Here is a 23,651-nt window from a genome sequence, read left to right as displayed (position 1 = left end):
TTTCTTTAAGGGACCGTGGGAGGCGCTCACGGCTCTCCCCCTCCCCTCTTTATCTTCACAACAACCCTGTAAGGTAGGCCAAGAGTCAGCGAGAGGTGTTTTTGCTGTTGTTTCCGGGGATCTGCCCTTCCTGAAACTCATTAGGCTATAACATTCAACCGCACCTGGTGCCCAAATTTCTTGCTTCGGTTAAAGGGGGAGGGGGGAGTCAAACTGGATCCTGAAATCGAGACTGTGTTAAGTTTAATTTCCCTTTGAGAGACGTTCCCTCCCTCCCTCTCTCTCTCGGTCATGTCCGGACATCAGGAAGGAGAGGTTACTCCCAAATAAGTTTCACGGAGACTGAGGCAGGTGTTTTGCAGTAGAGATCAAGAGGCAACCCCAGTAGGGCGCCTGCCTAGTGTTGGGGCGACAGCTTCGGCCTGGGAGACTCGCCGAAAGCCGAGCGGGAGCTTGTGAGATCTCCTTCCGCGGTGTGTTCTGGCTTCGGGGGAGTCAAGAGGGTCCGTTCCTCTGGTTCTAAGTGCCTTTGAGCAGAATTTGAACTCCCCTCCCCTCTGAGTCGACACCTATGGGCTCATGAAGCTGTCTTATACTTAATCAGACCTTTGGCCACGTGGTGTAGTGGTTAAGAGCCCGGTTCGATTCTGCCCTCCTCCACTTTTTAATTTATTATTGCATTTATAAGAACATAAGAGAATGCTGGATCAGGCCATCCGGTCCAACACTCTGTGCCACACAGTGGCCAAAAAAACCCAAGTGCCATCAGGAGGTCCACCAGTGGGGCCAGGGGACTAGAAGCCCTCCCACTGCTGCCCCCCCCCAAGCACCAAGAATACAGAGCATCATTCCCCCAGACAGAGTCCCAACAATACGCTGTGGCTAATAGCCATTGATAGCTGATGACCTTGGTATTGTAAGGATCTGGGAGATATCCGACACATGATTCAAACTTCAAAAGCCATAAAACAGATGCATAGGTCAAACTAATATTGCAGTCTACAAGAATCAGGTGGCAAAAGTTTCAGCTTCCTAGTTCCAGACTGCGGGAGGGGGAGGAGAGTTAGGCGAGGGCGCCAATCAGGATAGAAGCCCTTGCTGACCTCAGCCCAAAGCCTGATGGAACACCTCTGCTTTACAGGCCCTAGAGAATTGCATAAGATCCCACAGGGCCCTGACGGTGCTTGGCAGAGAGTTCCACCAGGTTGGGGCCAGGACCAAAAAGGCCCTGGTCCTAGCTGAGGACAACCTGTAAAGCCAGGGATCGCCAGCAGATTGCTATCCAAGGAACATGACGAAGCCAAGCTGGGTGACCTTGGGTCAGTCACAGTTTTCCCAGCCCTCAAAACATAACGCTAAAAAAAGAGCTAGAGCTTCAGACTGCCAGACACTCCTAGGATCTCCTGCCTATACCATACAGAATGCCATAGGATAATTTAACGTTAGCCCATGGTCCATCAAGTCAGTATTGTCTACTCAGACTGGCAGCGGCTCTCCAGGGGTCGCAGCAGGCGGAGGTCTTTCCTCTGACCTACTGCCTGGTCTCTTTAGCTGGAAATGTCGGGATTTGAACCTGGGACCTCCCACATGTCAAGCAGATGCTCTGCCACTTGAGCCGGAGAGCACCCCTGGGCGGACAGGGCAAGGCAAATCTGCTTTAGAAGCTGCCAGAGTGTTGAACACAAAGGAGATCTATACCCGAGTAACGCTTAGGAGCCCTTCCGACTTCTGTTCCTAGAAAAACTGATTCAGAAAGATCTGAAAGCGAGCCAGTTTGGTGTAACGGTTCAGTGTGTGGATTCTCATCTGGGAGAACCGGGTTTGATTCCCCACTCCTCCACTTGCAGCTGCTGCAATGGCTTTGGGTCAGCCATAGCTCTGGCAGAGGTTGTCCTTGAAAGGGCAGCTGCTGTGAGAGCTCTCTCGGCCCCACCCTCCTCACAGGGTGTCTGTTGTGGGGGAGGAAGGTAAAAGCGATTGTGACCACTCCGAGATTCGGAGGGCGGGATATAAATCCAACGTCGTCATCACCTTATTTATGAAGGGGAGGGGCTGGGGATGCCAGCCCACGCAGCCGACAACCTCAGCGCCGTGGTGGGTTATAGAAAGGGCAATAAAAGCAGGAATCGACAGGGGTTCACACGAACCCGGGAGGAGGCAGGGAGATGGGGGATCTTCAGGAAGGACCTGGGGCTTTCCTGGGTGGGTTTCAGGACCTGCGGCTGTGGCGGGGGGCTTTCCTCCGCCGCCGCTGGGCAGGTTTCACGGGGCTGAGGTTGTGCGTGTGCATGGGCGCCCCCTGGTGTTGGGGTCAGTGGAACCCAGCGGGCTGGTCAGATTCACGCCCAACGGAGAGTCGCCACCACCCAGACTAAGACCAGAGAGGCCAAGGGAGGAACTGCGGGTGCGCCCAGATCCCCGACCCCGGGGGGGCGGCGGTCTCCGAGGAAGTCAACCTCGCTCCATTCAAGGGAGCCTCGTCCCAACTCAGTGCGCCTTAGAACAGCAGGCTAAGCGCCAGACTGGGCAGACCTACTCAGGAATCAACCCCTAAGGTGGTGGTGGTGGGGGAATGACAGGAGACTCCTTGGCCTCCCAGCACTCCGGGGGCTGCGCTGGAAAGAGCAACAGCTGCTGGATGGGTCCTCCGCAGGCTTTTCCAGCAGCAGCCGCCGCCAGGATCGAGGCCTTCAGCCCCTGCCGCTCCCCTCTCTCCGGGAACAGCTGTCTTCTGAACAAGCCTGCTGAGGATCCTGCGGTTCCGCCCCCGGCCTGGCTTGCGGCTGGATCGGGCCCACCACGGAGAGAGCTGCGGGTGTCTGTCTCACAAGCCTCTCTCAGCCTCACGAAGGTCTGGGAGTTCTACCCACCCACCCAGCGGCCAGCCAGCGGCCAGCTCCCTCTGAGAATAATCGAAGGCGAAGTGGAAGGCCCCAATTCCTCCCCTCGCTTCTCCTTAGCCGGACCACTGGAAGGAGGGAGGGGTCTCGGTCTGGCCAGCCCTCGAAATGGTTGGCTTTCTAGGAATGGCAGATTTTCTTTTTAGTTGGGCCACTGGAAAGGGGGGGGGGGGGGGAGGCGGGAAAGGGTGTGCGTGTGTCTCTACTCCTCCCACTGATTAAAGTCTCCATATTTCTCCTCTGGACTTCTGGGGGTTTATTCCAACTCTTCCGTGTGTGTGTATACATATACATATATATATGTATATATATATATATGTGTGTGTGTGTGTGTGTGTGTATATGCATATACATCTGGTATATATGTATATATTCACACAGACATATATATATGTCTCTGTGTGTGTGTGTATGATAAATATACATACATACACACACATGTACTTATACATACATACATAAACATACATATATATATACACACATACATACACACACACACACATATATCTCCTCTCCCCCCCCCCGCATGTGTGTGTGTGTGCCTGCCCGCCCCCTCCGCTCGTGCATTTCCAAAGTAGCCCCATCGAGCCATGATAAATATCCCTGTTGATCATTTGATTGATTACCTCTCGGAAAGGTCACGGCGGCTGGCAGTAATTTCCTTTCGCCCAGGGCTCCCTTTCCACTTTGACTCTGAGCGCGACAGCTCCCAAGTAGATAGGGGGCGAGGGTGGGGGGGTTCGCTTGGATTTTCACCCCTAAGCAGCCCTCTCCCGGCTTTCCAAGGGGAGGAGGGGGGGGACCCAAAATGCAGAGAAAGGGGTGGAGGGAATTGTCGGGGGGAGGAGATGGGAGGCCAAGGCAGCCGGATGGGGGGCAATCTGGCCCGGCCCGGCGGGGTCTTGCTGTGTGCAGAAGGGGAGCCCTTGGATGCGGAGAAGAAACACCCCCGCCTTTCCAGAGGGAGAAGATAAATATATGCCCCCCCCCCGGTCCCGGGCAGGGGAGGGGGCCGAGGGTTGTCTGAATGGCCCGTTTGTGGCTCTCTCTCTCTGGTCTCTCCTGTGGTCGTCAACTTCAACTGTAAGCAACCTAAGACACGCTATTAATTTACCCAGAGCTACCCAGGGGTCTTGAACCCAATTAATTTCTAATAATTATAGCCCAAGGGGGTTTGGGGAGGGGGAGAGATCCTTCCCACCCGCCCCGCCCCCCCCTCACTCCCCTGCCACTCGGAGCCACTGAGGTCAGCGTATCATAATAAAAGTGTGTATTTTGAAAGCGATCTTGGAGAACAGTGAGTTATTGCGATGACTGGAAATTGTTTCCATTTTGGCTAATTGAGCCCCCCTGCTGGGAGTCGGGCGCTTTCAATAACAACAGTAATAATTAAAATAAAATAAAATTTAAAAAAATAATAATTACAAAGATCTTTCCTTCCCGCCCGGATCGCGACGCTCTTCTCTTGGATTTTGTTTCAACTGCTCCACCAGCTGAGAGATTTAATTTCGGAGCAGCCAAAACCTGAGATCCAGCGTCGGATAAACAGCATTTCATAATTGTATTGCTTTAGATTAATCTTCCTGGGTTGGGCAGCGAGGAGAAGATAGAGGCGGAGATTGAATAACACCACGCAGAGTTCACTGCACAAAGACAATGGGGGGAAAGAAAACAAATAACCGCGATCAAGGCGGGTGGAGGGGGGGAGAGAAAGGACTCGGCGAGGCGCTCTCGAAACAAGACTGCGGGGGATGTTTCGCTTACAGGCTCAATGCGAGGAAAAGGCAAAATTTCCTGTTGCACAGAAGTCGATACTGGAAGCCAGGGACGCGGGGCTGTCCCCCCCCCCCCCACAACCCTCCCAGTGGCCACAACACGCGCAATAGGGTGCATTCACATTTCAGTGCATTTGCTCCTTGCAAAGAAACAGCGGCAGAAGAGAAGGCTTTCCTGCCTTGCTTTCCTCTGCCTTAAGGAGTCTCAAACCGGCTTAGAATCGCCTTCCCTTCCCCTCCGCACCACAGGCACCTTGTGAGGCGGGCAGGGCTGGGAGAGCTCTGAGAGAATCGTGACTGGCCCAAGGTCACCCAGCGGGCCTCACGTGGAGGAGGAGGGAAGACTCAAACCCAGCCCCCCCCCCCCATTGGCGTCAGCCCATCTTCATCACTACACCAGAGGAGGGTGGGTGTGTATGTGTGGAGTTCTAGGCAGATGGGGAAAAAAACATAAGCACTTTTTTTAAAAAAGCAAACAAACTTGGAGGGTGTCGAAGGATCGCGGCAAACCGAACTTTTCTTTTTTTCTTTTTTAAATAAACTTCCTAAATAAGAACTGAAAACGGATTTTACTGGGAAGGCGCAGAAAAGGGCTTAGAAGAAGAGGCTGAACCTGGCGAAAAGTTCTGTTTCTCTCGGGTTGAGGATATGGATAAGTCGGGAGATCAGTTTGGGGCATGGAGCCCCCGGGGGGGGGGTCGGTTCTTTTCAGACCCGAGAGAGAGAGAGAGCGAGAGCGGCCCAGCGGCCGCAGGTTTCGGAGGCTTCGGCTTCTACAGTTGCCCCAGACGCCGACCAGGGGGTGAAATTGACCAGAGGCGCGAAACTGACCAGAGCGCGGAGACCGAGGGATGGCTGCCTTCTGAGCAGCCGGGACCTGTTTCAAGACACATTCGCACTAGACTTTTAATCCAGGTTCATCCCTGTCCCCAAACTGACATTCTACACTAAAATCAGAGAATCACAGAGTTGGTTTCTCTGGCTGTGATCACACACTCACTAAATAATGCACTTTCAAACCACTTTCAATGCACTTCCCAACTGGATTGTGCCAGTTCACACAGTAAAATCCAGTTGGAGAGTGCATTGAAAGTGGCTTGAAAGTGCATTATTTAGTGTGTGTGTGATCACAGCCTTTCTGATTCTAGCGTAGAATGTCAGTTTGGGGACAGGGCTGAACCTGGATTAAAGGTCGAGTGCGAAATTGGGCACAGCTGGCTACTACGGAAGCCCGTTGTTTGGTACCCACACTCACCCACAGACAACAGGGACATCTCGCACCCTCGCATCCAGAGAGGCAGGGGCGAATTTGCGTGGGAGAGGATCGAGGGCAGGAGCAATGAAGAGACCCGCGCCTGTCCCGCCGCTTTATCGCGGGGGGGCGGGGGCGGGGAGTGGGGTTTCTGTCTCTTTAAGAGAGGTATTTGGGGAAACTTCGCCCCGCGTAGCCGCGTAACATTCATGAAGCCTCTATTTAAAAGGATAGGACAGCTCTTGCCCCTTCCAGACCGCCGCCGGCGTTGCCTACCAATAGAAATGCTGCGAAATCTTCTTGTCTCTCCGCCCCCCCCCCCTTTCTCTTTTGGCTCTGAATCTGGGAGCCCTTTCCGTGTTTTCTAGTCTCGCGTGCCGTCTTTCCAACGCTTTGGAAAGTTTTCTCAGGTTTGCCTCGGAGTGACCTTCGGCAAGAGTGCTTTCTCCCTGGGGCTCAGTTGCCACCGTCTGCAAAATGGGCCGAGAGAGCCTAAAGCGCTCCCCAAGCGATTAGGGGAGACCACAGGCCAGCGTCATCAGGGGGCCAACCGAGGATGCGTGTGTGCAATGGCACGTGTGAGGCTACCGCCGCAGACACACTCCTAAAGAAGAGTAAGACCGATTTCGCATTAGAGGACCTTTAATCCTGGTTTAGCCCTGTGCCCAAATTGACATTCTACACTAGAATCAGAGAATCACAGAAACTAACTCTACGATTTTAAGATTCTATGTTTTAGTGTAGAATGTCAGCTTGGGGACAGGGCTAAACCAGGATAAAAGGGCGTCTAGTGCGAAATTGGTTCCGTTGGGACCTCCCAGGAGAAGTGGGACCACCCCTGTGGGGTGTCAGCCTCATCCTAAGAGGATCCTGTGCCCGTTGACTCAGCAGGTTGAAAAGGACCTTTCTCCTCCTCCGACGCAGCATTCAAGGTTTCACTTTACAGGCAAAAGTCACGGACTTTGAACTGCAGGTAGAGATTTGTACATCGCTTAAGGACTCAAAGCCGCTCGCTTCATCCTCCTCCTCCGTTTTATCCGCACAACCCGCCCCTCCTCCCCGCGGTGAAACGTGACTGAGCGTTTCTCATGGGCAGGCTGGGGTTTCCGAATGAGGGTCTCCGGAATTCTAGTCCTACATTCTGTCCCCCGGCATAGTTCACGCCCAGTGTTCCCTCTTAAACTGAGTTAGCGCGAGCTAGCTCACAGATTCTTAGCCTCCGGCTCACACAGATTTGCCTTAGCTCAGGAAGGAGGATTCCCCAGAGCACACTCATGTCTGCGGTAGCTCCCAACTTTCGTGCCAGTCGCTCACGAAGTAGCGTTTTTGCGCACAGGACTCTGCAGCTTAGAGGGAACTTGGTTCGTGTGCCCGAGGATTCCGATGCCGCCTGGCATAGAAGAGACCGCAGCTCTACTCGTGAGTAGGTCCCGCTCCATTCCCTGGGACTTACTTTCGAGGAGGCCTGCCTAGGATCGCCGAAGGGTGTTCTGCAATCCCCAACGCTCTGAAAGAGCAGATTGACTTAGGAGGAGTCCCACCCGGATATTAGGACCGTCTGCAAACCTGTAGGCGTCTAACCAGACAGGGAAAACCTCCCGGACCTCTGCGGGGATTTACAGCGCAAACCTGAACAGATGCGCCCTTGGAAGCCCATTGACGTCAGTGGGTTTACAGGGACGTTTCACTCCGCTTAGAATGCCACTGCTACGGCCTTCAGGCACCGGACCGGGTTGCTCCCAGGAAATTCCTCCACTTGCAGCTGCTGGAATGGCCTTGGGCCAGCCATAGCTATCGCAGGAGTTGTCCTTGAAAGGGTAGCTGCTGTGAGAGGCCTCTCAGCCCCACCCACCTCACAGGGTGTCTGTTGTGGGGGGAGGAGATATAGGAGATTGTAAGCAGCTCTGAGACTCTGATTCAGAGAGAAGGGCGGAGTATAAATCTGCAGTCTTCTTCTTCCTCTTGAAAGATCGCGCTGCGCCGCAGCAAACCAAAACGCGGTTCGTTAGGCAGGAGTTCCCCTTGACCTTAGAGGGGCTTGCCTCTTCAGCAAGCCTGAGAAAGGTTTCTGGCGCGCAAGGCACCGCCGGCGCCATCAGCCGAGGGGAGCAGCAGAGAGCGCGTGGGGAGGGGGGCGGCTCTCCCGAAGGCTGTAAGCCGCGGCGGGTTCGGGTGAAGGATGCGCTTCAAAGGACCGATCGCTCCTGACCCCCGGGCCTGAGGAGGAACAAGAGGGGAGATACTCAGCAGGGGCGGGGGGCGGGGAGGGAGACTATTTATAGGGCTCCACAAATTGGCACGGGGCATTATTTGGGGGGGGGGGCAGCATTTCCCCCTGGGCGCAGCTGGAGCCCGCGTTTACTCGGAAGTAGTCCGGGCTCTTGGTTTCACTGCCACAGGAGGTGGCGGCGGCTGCCAGCATAGACAGCTTCAAGAGGGGATTGGATAAGCATCTGGAGCAGAAGTTCATTAGTGGCTGTTAGCTACAGTGTATTGTTGGAACTCGCTGTCTGGGGCAGTGATGCTCTGTATTCTCGGTGCTTGTGGGGGCACAGTGGGAGGGCTTCTAGCCCCACTGGTGGACCTCCTGATGGCACCTGGCTTTTTTGGCCACTGTGTGACACGAAGTGTTGGACTGGATGGGCCACTGGGATGATCCAACAAGGCTTCTCTTATGTTTTCCTTCCCAGAGGACCAGAAGGCCCAAGAAGAACACACCGGCAGGGCAGGTGGTCACTCGCAAGGCAACCCGGGAGGAGGAGGGCGGGAGGCGGGAGGCGCCAGGGCCCCGATCCGTTCAGCCGGCCGGACTTCCCCTGCAGAGCGCGGCCAGCGGCGTCTCCACGCGGTTGCTGTCCCGCGAAGCCAACCCGGCTGGACTTGCGGGACACTCGCCTCATCCGCGAAAGTAGGCGCAAGATCCGGCGAGCGGTGGGGGCAGGATCTCGGCCTCGCGGAGGGTTTCCGCCTGCAGAGAGGCTTCAGCAGTGGGTCGTCCGTGCCTCCCCCAGCTCCGCCCCACCGCCTCTGCCCCCCTCCACATAAGGGTTGTCAACTCGGGCTGGGGAATTCCTGGAGTTCGGCGGGGGGGGGGCTGGAGTGACCTTGCCAATTCTGATTTGGAAAACTCCCAGAGATTTGGGGGTGGAAGATGGGAAGGGACTCCAGAGAGAGATGACGCCATCGCACCCCCTCTCGGAGGAACTCCTCTCTTTAATCTGGAGATCCCCAGGTTGACAACTCCCGGGAGGGAGGGGACCAAAAATCCCGTTCTGTCGCTTTAATGGAGGCCGCATGTGATGTCGCCGACCCCCCAGCCTTAAAAAGCTCCCGTTGCACTTACTCTCCTCCCGGCCTGTTGGCAACTCTCCCCGGAGAGGTCCTGGTTTCAGTCAGACCCCTTCCCCTGCCCGTCCTAGGCCCGGCCGAGCCGAGCGGGAGGCTGCCCCCGCGACCTCAAATGCCCCCCAGAAGTCCCGGGACCCGCAGGAGACCCAGGGGCAAGGCAAGGTCTGTCGACCCCCCCACCTCCCCCGGGGGCCAAGCGCTGCCTGCCTGCAGGGGAGAAGGAGAATCGCCCCGCCTCCAGCCTCCCCCCCCCCCGGCACGCAGGGGGCTGGCCAGGCGCTCAGGCGGGGAGCCAGTCGGCCTCCCTTTACACGGGCCGGGAGGGGGCGGGGGGCAAAGTGTGCCGGCGGCCTTGAGACCTTGTTGGGGCACACCCACCCCGGGACCTGGAAGAGCCGCAAAGCCGGGGAAAGGGGGGGGGGGGGAGAGCAGGTGGGCATTCAACCGGCCAAGCCCAGCTTCCCAGAGAATGGGGGGAAATCTTCACCTGTTGGATTTCTCCCCGCTCTTAAAGGCGCGGGGCAGGAAGAGCTGAAAGAGGCTGGGGGTGGGGAAGGGAATGTTCACCCTTCCTGACTTCTCTCCCCCCCCCCCCCCGGACTCCCTTTGGGTCTCGCACCGGTGGGTTCTCGGGTTTCCTCCTTTCACATCCAGCACCTTTCAGATTTGGTTTCTAGAGAGGCTCCGGACTCCTCGGGCCAAGCGACTTCCTTCTCTGCCGGCCTCGAGAGACCCCCGGTCCTCTGAACAGAACAGGAGCTCGCGGTGAAAAGCTGCTCCGAGCGCCGCAGGGCGACTCCTCCCCCTCGGTGGCTGGGAGCCAAGCGGGGCGGCGCCTCCAGTGGAAGAGCGTTCCGCAGGCTGACGGCCCCTTTGGGCCGCTTGCTCTTCCCTCTTCTCGTCGCCCTGGTGCCGGGCGGAGGCCAGCGGGGGGGGGGGGGGCGGCCTCTCTGCTGTGACCAAGCCTCCCTCTCAGCTGGGGGGGGGGGGTGTGTCTTCCGAGTCAAAATTGTACTCCGTGAGCCCTGGCCTGAAAGTGGGGAGCTCCTGCACCCATTAGTTCGCTCTGGGGCCATTTTTCCTGAGCTGAAACAAAAGTGTGTGAGTCGGAGGCTCAAAAACGGTGAGCTAGCTCACACTAACTCAGCTGAGAGGGAACTCCGGTGGTGACCCCCCCCCCTTCCCCTGGACCCGCAGGGTGGTATACTGCCTCTGGACATGGAGGCTCCGCGGCTTATCGCTCCTCCCAAGTCGCAGGTGTTTTTTGAACTCCAAGGAACTGTTCCAGATGGGAGGTCCGAGCCTCTCGGTTTTCAACTCTCTCTGGTTTTGGGGCAGGAGTCTGCATTCGCACGTGCCCTGTCAGCCTGGGGAAGAGGCGGTGCGGTGCTTTCCCGGCCTCAGTCGAGGGCGCTTTCCAGGATTAGACCCGAGCCCTTCTTTCCTGACACGAGCTGGCCGCTTTGGGGCGTTTGCCATTACAAATGCTCTGGCCTGATCCGTTGCATGTTTCCGACCGCTGTCAATGGGGAGGGGGCGGCTTACCCCCAAGTAAGGACGCACAGGATTGAAGCCGCAACAACTCAGAGTTGTCTTTCCCAAGGAGACTTCCCGGATTTCAGCCCCATGAATCCAGCAGGGTCTAAACCTGGGAGCGCGGGAGCCCCCTCACCCACCTTGAAGCCCAGAAGGGGTTGGGGGTTTCGGATGGGGGGAGTGAGGGGAGAGGGCAGGCGGGCGGCGGGAGTCAGGGGCCCCCGCCGCCCCCAATAATCCGGACCCTCCTCCTTTGCACCGACTTGGCTCCGAATCGGGGTATTGGAAGATCTTCGTAATTTTCTTTTACGGTGCCTGGCGGAGGTTTTTGCAACAGATATGGATGGGGACATAAATAGCGCCGAGAAGGTATTGAACAAAACCTGTCTAGTGCAAAGAGCTTGTTTCTGAGAGAGAGGAAGGAAGGAAGGAAGGAAGGAAGGAAGGAAGGAAGGAAGGAAGGAAGGAAGGAAGGAAGGAAGGAAGGAAGGAAGGAAGGAAGGAAGGAAGGAAGGAAAGAAAGAAAGAAAGAAAGAAAGAAAGAAAGAAAGAAAGAAAGAAAGAAAGAAAGAAAGAAAGAAAGAAAGAAAGAAAGAAAGAAAGAAAGAAAGAAAGAAAGAAAGAATCCATTATGCAGCTTTAATTCATACCTGCAACGGGAGCTAGGGAGAGATGCCCCCTTTCTACTCTCTCCTCCCTTCTCCTGAAACGCATTTGGGGGATCTTTTTGATCCATCATTCAATTTAACAAATAAACACCAGGATTATAAGGCGCATGTTTTGCAGAACACAACCTGTATATGTGTGTGTGTGTGGGGGGAGAGAGATCAAAATAGAAGCCCTGCACACGATATCCATCTGAAGTTACTCCGAATGATTTATTGAAAGCGGTTGTTGGTATAATAACCATAGCCCCCCTGCTAGGCGTCCTTTCTTGCAAACGACTCCTGCTTTATTCCAATCCACTTAACCCAGTCCATGTGGGTGAAGAGATTTCCGTGGTTCTCTGACCACCAGATCTCTATATGCAAAGAGGGCGGCCAAGGTAAAGAGGGGAGGGGAGCCGCTCTCACCTCTGCACTACCCGGGCTGCGCTCCTCGAGGCAGTTGCTCCGGGCTAAATGATCCACTGAAATCCCAGATGCGAGGGCCACGGGGGCACCATCCATCCCAAGCCCCCGAATCCCACCCACGGCTTCTGTCCAGTGGGCGTTATTTCCCCCAAGGCGGGTGGGGTCCTGGGGGGAAATCCGTGGGCCTTCCTTTCCATTGGAAGGATCGGGACGCCAACTTGCGCAAGGCTTGGGGGGCGACCGTCGCTAAAGGCACGTGGAACGCCGCCTGCCCGGGCAAAGAGGGACCCGCAGCGTCGAGAACAGAGTGAAGCCACTCCAGCGTAAGGGAGCGAAGGATCGAAGCCCCCACCCCCCAAAAGAAATCGGAACAATAATATTGACTCTTCTAGTCAACTCCCGCTCTACCCCAAGGTCATCTCCCCCCCCCCCGGAACCACAGAGCAGGGTGTCCCTGGAAGAATGGTCACTTGCAGGGTCAATTTCGCTGCACCCCCCCCCCCGCCCCCAGAAGCCTCCGCCTCGGAGACGGCGAAGGGGACCTGGCTCTAGGCTGCAAGGCCGACTCGGCTCCCCAAAAAAGAAATCGGAACAATAATATTGACTCTTCTCTCCTTTCCCCGGCCGCTGCATCTCCGAGAGACGCGATTCTGGTGCACAGCTCCGGGAACTCCCCTCCCACCCCCGCGTCTCGGTCCCATTTGCCTCCCCGCATCACCGGGGGAGTTAGAAGCCGCTGCCCCCTTTAGCTGCGAGCCGGTCGGCTCGGAATAAGCCTTACTTCCGAGTAAGGGCTCGAAAAACAGTCGGCGTGCAAAAGGATGGCCGGAGGAGGGGGGGGGGGAGAGGAAACCGTAGGGTCTTTAGGACAAGTCATTAACACGCCCGTAATTAACCCGCAAGATCCTTCACAGCTGAGGAGTCGGCATCTTTCTGACTCTCTCCTGTCAATTTCCCTCTCACTTTCTTTTCTTGCCCTGTTTACCGGGAGAAGGAAGAAGGTGTGCGGGGAGTAGGGAGGATTCCCTCCGCGCTGCCTCGCTACCACCTTCTGAGCAGATCTCTCCCTCCCCCCCCCAGTCCAAAAGTGAAAGATCGCGCCAAACTTTTTTTTTTTTTTTGGCAGCGCCCGGGAGATGTTGAAGAGAGCGCGCGGGGGGGGGGGGGGGTGGTAAGCCGGAGAAGCCGCCGGTGCGCATGTGCGAAGGTGTCCAAACTGACAATGCTGGAGAGATAGCGAGCTTTGGGCTGAGAGTGAGTGAGTGAGAAAGAGAGAGAGAAAAGAGTGGGGGAGGAAAAAGAAAGGAGGACAAGAAAGCCAGAGGGGAGAACCCACCTCCGTCGAGCGCCCCCCCAGGCACCCCCCCACACCCGTCGCCATCCTAGCAGCGCCCGGCCGGGAACTTGGCAACCATGCGATCCAAAGGCAGAGCTCGGAAACTAACCACAAGTAGGTGCAATCGCCCTTTCCATTGGCTTCCTCGCTCCCCACCCTCCTTCTCTGCCATGTTGCTCAGAGGCGTCCGGGATGGCGGGGGGGGGGGGAGCTGGCTGGAGGGATCTCCCGGCTCTGGGGCAGCGCCTCCTCGCAGCCGAGCTCTTGCCCCCTTCCTTCCCCTCCTGGGTGCCCGGCTCGGATCCCTCTCGCCGGCTTGCAAGCCAAGCGAAAGAGGGAGGGAGGGAGACGCGAGTCGGCCGGATCGGAGCTGCGAGGCAGAGAGGAGGGCAAGAAAGCTTGGCTGGGCTGTGCCCGGCGCTGCTCGCTCGCTCGCTTGTTTGTTTGTTTGCCTGCCTGCCTGCCTGCCGGGGGTGACGGCGGAGAGGAGTGAAAGGGGTGTCGGGGTGGGGGTGGGGGGGAGAGATCGCTTGTGAACTTCGGCGGCGGCGGAAGAGTTGAGCAAAAGTTCAGCGGCGGCGAAAGAGCGCTTGGTTGTAACTTGCTCGCCGGGCCAGGGGAGGGGAGGGGAGGGGAGGGGAGGGAGAGGAGGCGGGTAGGAGAGGCTGCGCCGCCGCCTCGCGCCCCTAGTGGGCGCTGTCGGCTCTTTGGAAAGAACAGGCGACTCGGGCAGGGGACGGCGCAGCAGCGGAGCGACCCTGGCGAGGAAGCCGCGCCGGCGGCAGCAGCAGCCGAAGGGGCGGCTTTTTGCTAGGGCAGGTTGCGGGGCGAAGGATGCTGGGACTCTGGGAGGCGGAAGGAGGGCGTGGAGGAGGGAGGCCGCGGGGCTGGAACAGCTCATGGCGGCCTGGGAAAGCCCGGCCGGGGGGGGGGGGGGAGGGAGCCCGCCTGCCTTTCCAGCCGCTGGGCTTGTCAGTTTCAAGCGCCTGCGGGTTTGCAGGGGGGGGGAGCTCCGCTGCTTCTTCCCTGGTTTGCTTGACTCGGCTTGGGGAGCAGGTGGGAGGGGAAGCCCTTCTTGCTCCCCAGTCCGCGGAAGGGCCCCCTTTGCCGAATCCTTACCCCCCCCCCCCCACCCGCGAGCAAGAAGCCTCAAGTGGGTTCCTGGGGAGACGAAAAAAGAAAAGTTGCAAGAATCCGTCCAAACGAGACGGGGCTCTTCCTTCCCAGCTTGCCGAACGTGCTTTTTGTTCGCCCCAGAAAAACAGTAGAGGTGGAAAGGGGTTTGAGTTTGAGACGCCAAACTCCTGCAGCGGTGTCGGTTTTGTCGGTCTGTTGTTGTCAATTCCCCGGCGAAAAAGAGCTTCCTTCCAAGTTCTCCGCTCCCTCCTTCCGCCGCCCGCGCTTGGATAGCCAGCCACGCGCTTCCGAGGGCCCGCTGCTGCGATCCTCCACTGCTGGCGCATCCTCTTGAACCCAGAACTTGGTGATTTTCAGTATATTAATTAAAACAAACAAACCCAAAGCGCTTGAATGAACATAGCGCGGCAGGCAGCTCCTAGGGTCACTTCGGCCAGCCTCGAGTTTTAGCTTGAAGCTCCGGCTTATTGGTGTAGAGATCGCGGTTACGTTTGGCCGCGGGTGAGGGGGAAAGGGGCCGAAGCGCTTGGGCCGTGCTTGCCCCGGGGCTTCTCCGAGTCGCCAACACGTCGGTCAGGTCCATTTCAGGCTCTCCCCTCTTCCCACCGTCCTCTTAGCCACCTTTCCCGCTACTAGACGTGGTTTTCGCCGCCGGCCGGTCCTAAGCCTAGTGCGACTTGAAGGCGGCTGCCAGCGTGGGCTTTAGTGGAAACGTACATGCAACATGTGTCTGCTTCGGTGATTTTAATGCCGATTTACGGTGGGAGGACAGGCCGGGCCGGGCCGCGGAGCGCAGGGAGTCCCTGCAAAAGGCGCAGAGCGGACCGGGGCTGCGCGACTGAGGCTGGCGAAGTTGCGCCAACTCCCGCGGCCTCGGAGGATCGTATTAGGACGGGATTTACAGCGCATCTAGTAACTTGTTTGCGGGTTTGTTTCTGTCTGTCTGTCTTTTTTAAAAGAGCCTCCCCAAATCTACTTTCACTCTTTAGGCTCAGCCGGTGCATTTGATTTTTCTCAAGACTCTTATTTTGATTTCCGATGGACCATCGGGGCAGGGAAAGGGCAAAGATGGCAGAGAAAAACATGCCACAGGCTGCGTGACATTAAAAGGCGATTGTTTGCTTGGGGGGGGGGGGAATCAGGGAGGGGACGCCAAGGGGTCGAGCATAAGATCTCATTGGATTACTGTCTCGTTTTCTGTGACACAGGGCAGCCCTCCTCTGCCTCCCCCCGCCTGCCTTTGATTAGCTGATTTTTCTCCCCCCCCCCCCGCTTAAGCAGATGTAGCCAGTCGGCTCAATTTGAAAACAGGTCAGTTTTCCTTTTGTGCGCGTGTGCGCGTGTAAAAGTGTAAGGAAAAGCGGCAGATGTTCGGATCGCTTGCCTTTTCCGATTCCTTATCGACAGGAATTGCGTGTAAAGTCCAGTAGCAGGGGTCTTGCTTCTGGCGCGGTCCAGACTCGGCTGATGTTCGCCGCAGCTGTGCGATTAAAAAAAATTCTCTTTTTCAGATGTGAACTTGCTGGACCTTTCTCTTTCTTTCTTTCTTTCTTTCTTTCTTTCTTTCTTTCTTTCTTTCTTTCTTTCTTTCTTTCTTTCTTTCTTTCTTTCTTTCTTTCTTTCTTTCTTTCTTTCTTTCTCTCTCTCTCTCTCTCTCTCTCTCTCTCTCTCTCTCTCTCTCTCTCTCTTTCTTTCTCTCTCTCTTTCTCTCTCTTTCTCTCTTTCTCTCTTTCTCTCTTTCTCTCTTTCTCTCTTTCTTTCTCCCCCCGCAAAAAAAAAGAAAGAAAGGAAAATAGAATATAAAAATTTTGTTCCGAAATTCCGTTTTCCTCTCTTGCCTTGGCGTGCCATGTCAGTTTTGTCGGAGACCCTTGTAAAATTTAAATCGTTTATTTGAGGGGGGGGAGACAGAAGTTTGCAGGAAGTCCACTCCCCCCTCCCGGAGCCCCTGGAATTCGCGGGCATCCCCCACTTCCACAAAGATTACTTCGAAAATGAACAAATCATTTTTTTGTAAAAAAGCAATCGAAGTTCGTGGCTGGGGTTGCTTTGCTGCTCGGGGCGCAATGGGGATGCTTCGGCGGTCCAGCTGCGCTCGCTTCTCGCGGGGAAAAGCGTCCCCGAGGGCAGCCGGGCTTCCTTCCGAGCTCCTGGCTCCGAGCGGCATCCCCCGTTCCTTGTCCCCATTGCCAGACCTGTTGCTGGGCGAAAAGGGGCTTGTCCCACGAGAGTGGCCCTTGCAGGACACGCAGGAGGGTCTCGGGCGGGATCTTAAGAGCAGCCCCGCTGGCAAGAACGAAGCCTTCCCTCGAGCAAGAAAACGAAAAGGAGCCAAAGGTGGAGGCCGAGAAAACAGGTTGGAGGAAGACGGGATCCCGGGCAAGGCAGCCTTTTGCCGCCGGGCGACCAGCCTCCTTCCCTCCCTCCCTCCCTCGCCGAGAGGCCTCTGCCTTCAGCGGCCGGCCTTGCCCTCGAGAGCGAGGGGCGCCATCCAGGCCCAAAGCGAAGGCCTCCCGCAGGGGATTGCTCGGGCGCGCTCAGCCGAGGGGCCCGAAGAGCTTCCTCTTTGCCGGGAGCAGGGCGCACCACCAGGCGGCACAAGGCAGCCCACGGCCCGCTTCCCAGGGAAGGCAGCGCCGGGCGACTCCACCTGGCCACGAGGTCCCGCTAACCCGCCTGGAGTTGGAGTTGCAGCTGCGGAGCTGAAGTGGCCAGGACTGCGGGAAGGATCGTGGGTGCGCGCTGGCCCGGCCTGGCCCCACACCTGCTCGAGGGCCCGCTGGAGTCGACCCTCCTAAGGGACGCCCCCCCAAAGGCCTGGGGAGGGGCGGGATGTGTGGCTCCCCCGAGCATCCGAGGCGCACAAGGCATCCAGGGCTGCCCCTACACTGTCTGGCACCCCAGGCAAGGCGAACTTCTGGTGCCCCCCCCCCGCATTGCATCAAGTCACATGGGGGGGTCACCCAATTTGGCACCCAGGCAGGCCAGCGCCCTAGGCGACCGCCTAGTTTGCCTAGAGGCAGAGCCCTTATCCCAGCCCGGGGTGCGCTGCATGGCAAGCCGGCTGGCTGCCTCGACGCCCGCGCTCGCCCCAGAAAAAAAGGCCGAAAGCGGGGGCTTCAGCAAAGGCGTCTCTCGCTCCTTCCCCACTTCAGCGCCGGTTCCCCCCCCCCCGCCCTCTTCTTCTTTAAAAAAAAATCCCCAAACAAACACGGGCGATGGAAAGCCTCCAGCCCAGATCTCTCTCTCTTCGCCTTTCGGAGAACGAACGAGCGCCTTCCCAGGTTTCAGCAGCCCCCCCCCCCCCCCGCCTTGTAATGTGCGTCCTGGAGGATTTCTCCCTCTCCTTCTAGCAGTGGAGGAGCACTCCCCCCCCCTCCCGCCGCATCACCTGAACTCCTCCCTGGGTGAAAAGCGGAGCGCGAAGGGCGGCTTTGAGCCCCCCCATTGAGGACTCCCCTCCGGGTCTTGGGGGCTTTCTTTGCCGCCGCCCCCGCCGGCCTGCTGCTGCTCCCCTAAACAGAAAGAACGATTCACATGTCCAGACTCCTGCCCCCCCTCTAGGGAGTTGCTATTCTAAATCTATTCCGCTATTCGACTAAATCTTGGTATTTGCTGTTCCTCTGACCTCTGCCACTTCGTGCCCGCCTCGGGCTCTTCTATTCGAATAGTCTGCTTTTTTTTTTTTTAAACAACAATCTCAAACCACCCAACATTTGCTGCCCATTTTCTAAGAAAGCAGCCTCCGAAGAAGCGGGCCTGGCTGAGAGAGAGGAAGAGACGCTCTTGCTCTTCACCGAGCTGGGAAAACTTCGTCAGCATCGCCTGCCTCCGTGTCCATCTCCCTCGGCCCAGCCAAACGCCCGCAATTCGGCGGCGCCCCTGGTTCCTGCAGCAAAGGTCCCGCCCGCAGTCGTGCACACGCGCCGGCCACCCCCCCTCGCCCTCAGCGCGCTTCACACCCCCTGGGGAACCCCCCCCCCCTTTAATGCGGTGTCCAACTCTTGCCGTTTATTCCCTTGTGGGTGAGCCTGTGCTTTGGAACGCAGCCCCTAGGCAGTGTTCCCTCGAAGCTGAGTTAGCGTGAGCCAGCGCACAGATTGTGAGCCTCCAGCTCGCACAGTTTTGTCTTAGCTCAGGAAGGAGGACCCCAGAGCACACTCATCGATGCAGCAGCTCACTACTTTAATACCGTTAGCTCACAAAGTAGACTTATGCTCACTAGACTTATGCCCCTAGACAGGGTTACTCCAGCCGAAACCCATCGATTCCAGCGTGCTTAAGACTTGGAGTGACTTTGCCTAAGATCGCAGGGGTCCTAAGGATGCGCGGGGGTCTCCTTTCCTGATCTTTGCGCCTGGGACTCTTCCCCCAAACACCTGCTCCTCTCCCTTCAAACCACCCCTCAATCATTTCACCATAACTTCCTGGCCCTACAGAAGATTCACCGCAGTGGCCTTCATTGACCCCTCCTTTATTTACTCTCTCTCTCCCCCTTCCCTCGTCTGTCTCTTATTTACAGTGTGAGATCCTAGGGCCCTGCTTTCTCCTGCTTTTTTCTTCTTTTTGCGTTCTTACATCACATTACAGCGATGTGTTTGATAGCTAATATTAAGCTGCCTACTCAGTGGAGAGTGGAGACGGGCGGATGACCTTACAACAACACAGATTTCGGGGTGGGGGGGGGGGTGCGAAGGGACTGTTGTGGCAGGGAGTGTGCATTTAAGATCTCTCACTATTGATGCTTTGATCCCCTGCTTTCCCAGTGAGAAGTGGTTCCGATGTGGTAACTTCGCTTCCCCTTTAATATGTGATTTAAAGACAGGGGCGCGACTCTGAACGTGACGCCAGATCTAGGCTTGTCTTGCTGTATCCAACAGTCCAGCCGCTGTCCTCTGCACCCATCCCATAAACGACACAATGAGGTGATCCACAGTCAATGCATGGGTATCTGCATTCTCCTCTAGAGACCCAGTAGGGGGAAATGTGACTTTGTAAATTAACCCGAAGGGAAATAAACAGCCTGGTGAGGATTGAATACACTTCAGAAGGTTGAGAGTCAAAGAAAAAAATGGGGGGGGGGGAAGGAAGGGAAATGAGATCGTTCACAGAATCCCTGGTGTTTGTGTGAAGTGAATTTGCAAACTGGTTCCCCTTTATTTGAGTCTTCAACCCTGCCTCCCACCAACTTGTAGTATTTGATCTGGAATAACTGTCTACGCATTCCCATAGTTCTTAGCAGGGCTTTATTTGTAGCAGGAGCTCCTTTGCATATTATGCCACACACCCCTGATGTAGCCATTCCTCCAAGAGCTTACCGTAGGCCCTGTAAGAAGAGCCCTGTAAGCTCTTGAAGAATTGGCTATACCAGGAGGGTGTGGCCTAATATGCAAAGGAGTTCTTGCTACAAAAAAAGCCCTGGTTCTTAGCTATATTACCACAGAGGTCACTCACAACTTCTGTAATAACCATACATACATTGAAAGGATATGGTAAACATTACCCTTCAACTTGTTGGGGTTCAAGCATACTATTAGCAGAGTAACGTGGAGAGACCCACGTATAACAGCCAGGCACACGGTTTAGCTTAAGAAACAAAGTAGTTGACTTTACTAATGAGGAAAAGGTATGACTGGGATTTCTAGAAAACAAAGAAGGATTCAGTATCCCATCTAGCTTCTAGACTACATCTCAACTCTCTCGAGTCCTAACTTCAACTGCATGGAGATCTAAGGGCTTAACACAAAGGGCAATAAAACTGACCAAACGTTTTCCCCTAGACCACCACCCAAATATATGGATTAGCCTATTAGGGCTCTCCCTCAATGGTCACTATGCATATTGACACCTAGCCTTGGCGGGAAGTACGTGCAAACATTCTCATTGGCTCTACCTACTCACTGGCTAAACATCAGCATGCATATACAAACACTTAATTAACTCAGGACAACAGGAAGTGAAATTGCATCAAAAACCCAACACAACTATAATCAACAAAAGAACACAAGAGGTGCCCTGATGTATACGGCCATCTAAGCCAGCATCCTGTCACACTCGGTGGACATCCTAGTAGACAGAGAGTGGTTAAGATATGGTTAAGAATTTGCTGCCAGAGAATGTAGTGATGGTCTCAGAATAAACAGTTTTAAAAGAGGATAAGACAGATTCATGGAGGATAGGTCTATCAGTGGCTACTACCCACACATTCAGAGGGGAACCTCCACGTTCAGAGGCAGTCAACCTCTGAATCCTAGAGCCATGTGGCAACATCAAGGGAAGGTCTTGGTTTCTATGCCCTGTTGCTGGACTTCCAGAGGAACTGGTTGGCCACTGTGTGAGACAGGATGCTGGACTAGATAGACCATTGGTTTGATCCAGCAGGGCTTTTCTTATGTTCTTCTTGTTCAGGACAAACAAGATACAAAGGCCAAGGTCTGACCCCATTTTATCTCCTTATATTTCACTAGAGGTTTGCTAAAGGCTCCCTTCAATCACCACAGCTAGTAGCCACTGATGGACCAGTCCTCCAGGAATCCATTTTTAAAAGCAATCCATGCTTGTAAACACAACTACCTCCACTGGTGACAAATTGTTTCAAAGACTTGTTGTGTAAGGAAGTATTTCCTTTGTCTGTGCTGTACATATTGCCCACCTTCTTCCTTGGCTGTTCCAAAGAAGGAGAAAAAGCTTTCTCTGTCCACTCTCTCTCTTCCCCTTTGTCTGAGTCCTTTGGAGAAAGAGAGTCATGAGTTAAATCAATGTGGCCAAGACATGTCCCAGGGCTCCTCTTGAAGCTAAGGAAAACTGCATATGGGTGGTGCATAGATGGGAAATCTCTCAGATCATAGTCTGACTCTCTGACTACTACACAACACTGTTGTAGGGGAGCTTTTGTGTGTGTGTAAGATTTGATTCATGACCGTAGGAAACTACCCTGAAATGGCTTAGTGGTGGCGCATCAAAAGCTAAGTCCTGCATGCACTGCTGGTGTACTCGATATGTGTATATGTATGTGTGTGTGCATGGCCTGCATACTCTACTGCACTGGGGAGCAGTGCAGGTGAACGCTACAAAGGCGCTTGAGCTTTCCCCACGCCTGGCAAGAGGGTTGGATGGCTCGGTCCTTACTTAATTGAGGAGGTACCAGAGTGACTTCTGGCATACCTGGATGTTTCAAGAGACATGGTGAGAACCAGCGACTCAGGCTGTTTGGTTCCCTCTTCCCGTTTGATGTAAATCTGGGATGTGTCTGATGATTAGAGACAGCTGAAAGTCAGTGGACTTAATAATCTGCCTGCCCCCATTTATTTATTTATGGGACCACCTCTCCTCTTATGCTCCACCATGATAGCTTCGCTCATCTGAGCAGGGCCTTCTGTGGGTCCCAGCCTGCAAATGGGCAAATCGACAACTGCCTGTACATGTGCTTTCTCTGTTGCCTCCTGCCTTGTGGAGTGACCTGTCAGAGGAGATCCAGAAAGCTTCCACTCTCCTGACTTTCTGCAAGCTGTACTAACCCAAAGAGAACTTTTCTGCACAAGTAAAAAGTCTGCCATGAAAACATTGTGAAAGTGACGTCACCCTAGAGTCGGAAACGATTGGTGCTTACACAGGGGACTACCTTTACCCTTTTTAATGGGTTGCAATGTACAAAACAGTTCTCAAACTTACCTGGATAAATGCTTAGGGGCTAAACTGCTGTGTAGAGCATGTTGTGAGTAGGATCCCTATCATGTAATTTCTGTGCTGTTTAATGTGTCATGTGAATTCTTACATCTTACATTTCAGTTCTTTCTGGTTGGTTCCGGACTTCTAAAATCCTAATGCATTAGTTATTCAATGCCCCATTCTATGGATTGTACTGATTCACCCTGTGTAATCCACCTTGAGTCCTGTGAGAAAGGCAGACTATAAATAGCATAAATAAATAAAAACAAATGAATAAACATCCAGAAGATGGGAATGCTTAATGGGAAAAAGAAGAAGGCTAGATCTATACCCTGCCCTTCTCTCTGAATCAGAGTCCCAGAGTGGTTTACAATCTCCTTTATCTTCTCCCCCCACAACAGACACCCTGTGAGGTGGGTGGGGCTGAGAGAGCTCTGACAGAAGCTGCCCTTTCAATGACAACTCCTGCGATAGCTACGGCTGACCCAAGGCCATTCCAGCAGCTGCAAGTGGAGAAGTGGGGAATCAAACCTGGTTCTCCCAGATAAGAGTCCGCACACTTAACCACTACACCAAACTGGCTCTGGGAAGAGGCTAAAGATAAGGTCTGCTCCCACATGGATATCTTTCTCTGCCTGAGCTTCCAGGCTGGAGCCCTGCTCTTAGGAAGGCATGATGATGTTGTCCTTTAACTGTCCACTTCCCAGGTGTCCCCAGGTCTTTGGGAGGGGCTACAGCTCAGTGGTAGAGCTTCTGCTTTGCATGCAGAAGGTCCCAGGTTCAATCTCCAGTTTCTCCAATTAAAAGGCCCAAGCAGTAGGTGATGGGAAAGACCTCAGCCCGAGCCACTGGCAAGCCACTGCCAGTCTGAGTGGACAATAAGGACACTGATGGGCCGCGTTGTCCGATTCAGTATAAAGCAGCTTCATGTGCCCAGCCCTAGCTGAGTGGATGCAGTCAAGGAGAAGAAAAGAGGTCGTAGTGAGTGAAAGGAATGACTCGGATGTTGCTGCAGGGTGCAGTAGAAGTGGATGCCCAAGTGGAACAATGCCCTTGAAGGTGTATCAGCAATGCTGAGAAGTCTGCTACCGAAATCATAGTAGAATGGCTTCTGATGCAGCCCTGAATCATTCAGATGCAAGACGGCACAGTGGAATATGGATTGTCCTAGTTTTCTCATGTCACCATGAGATTAGATCCATATCCTCTAGTATGCAGGGTCCTTCTGAGTTGGCCCCCATGATCCTAGCTCTTTGGGGATTATCAGGGTTTTGATGCTGTGAGTGTACCAAGGTTCACTCTATAAGGTTTTCTGAACATGCAAAATACATTTTATCTGCCTAATGCTGACTCAGACTAACAGTCCATCAAGGTCAGTACTGTCTACTCAAATTGGCAGCGACTGTCCAGGGTCTTTAAGACCGCCCGCTACCTGCTCCTTTTAACTGGAGATGCCAGGGATTGAACCTGGAACCATGGCTAGCGTGTGGGAGTAGGCCAAGTAGGCAGCCACCTAGGGCACCATCTGGCCTAGGGGGCACTGCCAAGTTCCTTTTCTCCCCATCTGCAGCATGTGTGCTCCTAGCTTTCCCCAATGGAAAGCAGGCTCCGTGGATTGCAGAC

At 54.9% G+C, this 23,651-nt stretch overlaps 1 protein-coding gene across 12 annotated transcripts in view; it reads left to right on the top strand.

Annotated features, from left to right (window-relative positions):
• The first annotated feature begins 13,294 nt into the window (after nt 1-13,294).
• MECOM (MDS1 and EVI1 complex locus) overlaps nt 13,295-23,651 on the top strand; it is a 740,730-nt gene continuing 730,373 nt past the window's right edge. For 5 of the 12 annotated variants that reach the window (XM_060242466.1, XM_060242465.1, XM_060242469.1 and 2 more), the window contains exon 1: nt 13,296-13,337. In XM_060242466.1, coding sequence (XP_060098449.1) covers nt 13,301-13,337 — 37 coding nt within the window. In that variant the 5' untranslated portion in view covers nt 13,296-13,300. Of the gene's footprint in view, nt 13,338-23,651 lie in introns of all 12 variants that reach the window. The other 7 variants (XM_060242473.1, XM_060242471.1, XM_060242472.1 and 4 more) reach the window with 3 other exon arrangements.

The sequence above is a fragment of the Heteronotia binoei genome, chromosome 6 (genome assembly GCF_032191835.1).
Source record: "Heteronotia binoei isolate CCM8104 ecotype False Entrance Well chromosome 6, APGP_CSIRO_Hbin_v1, whole genome shotgun sequence".
NCBI classification, from domain to species: domain Eukaryota; kingdom Metazoa; phylum Chordata; class Lepidosauria; order Squamata; family Gekkonidae; genus Heteronotia; species Heteronotia binoei.
Note: the sequence above shows the minus strand (reverse complement) of the source record. Positions and strands in the feature narration are given on the sequence as shown.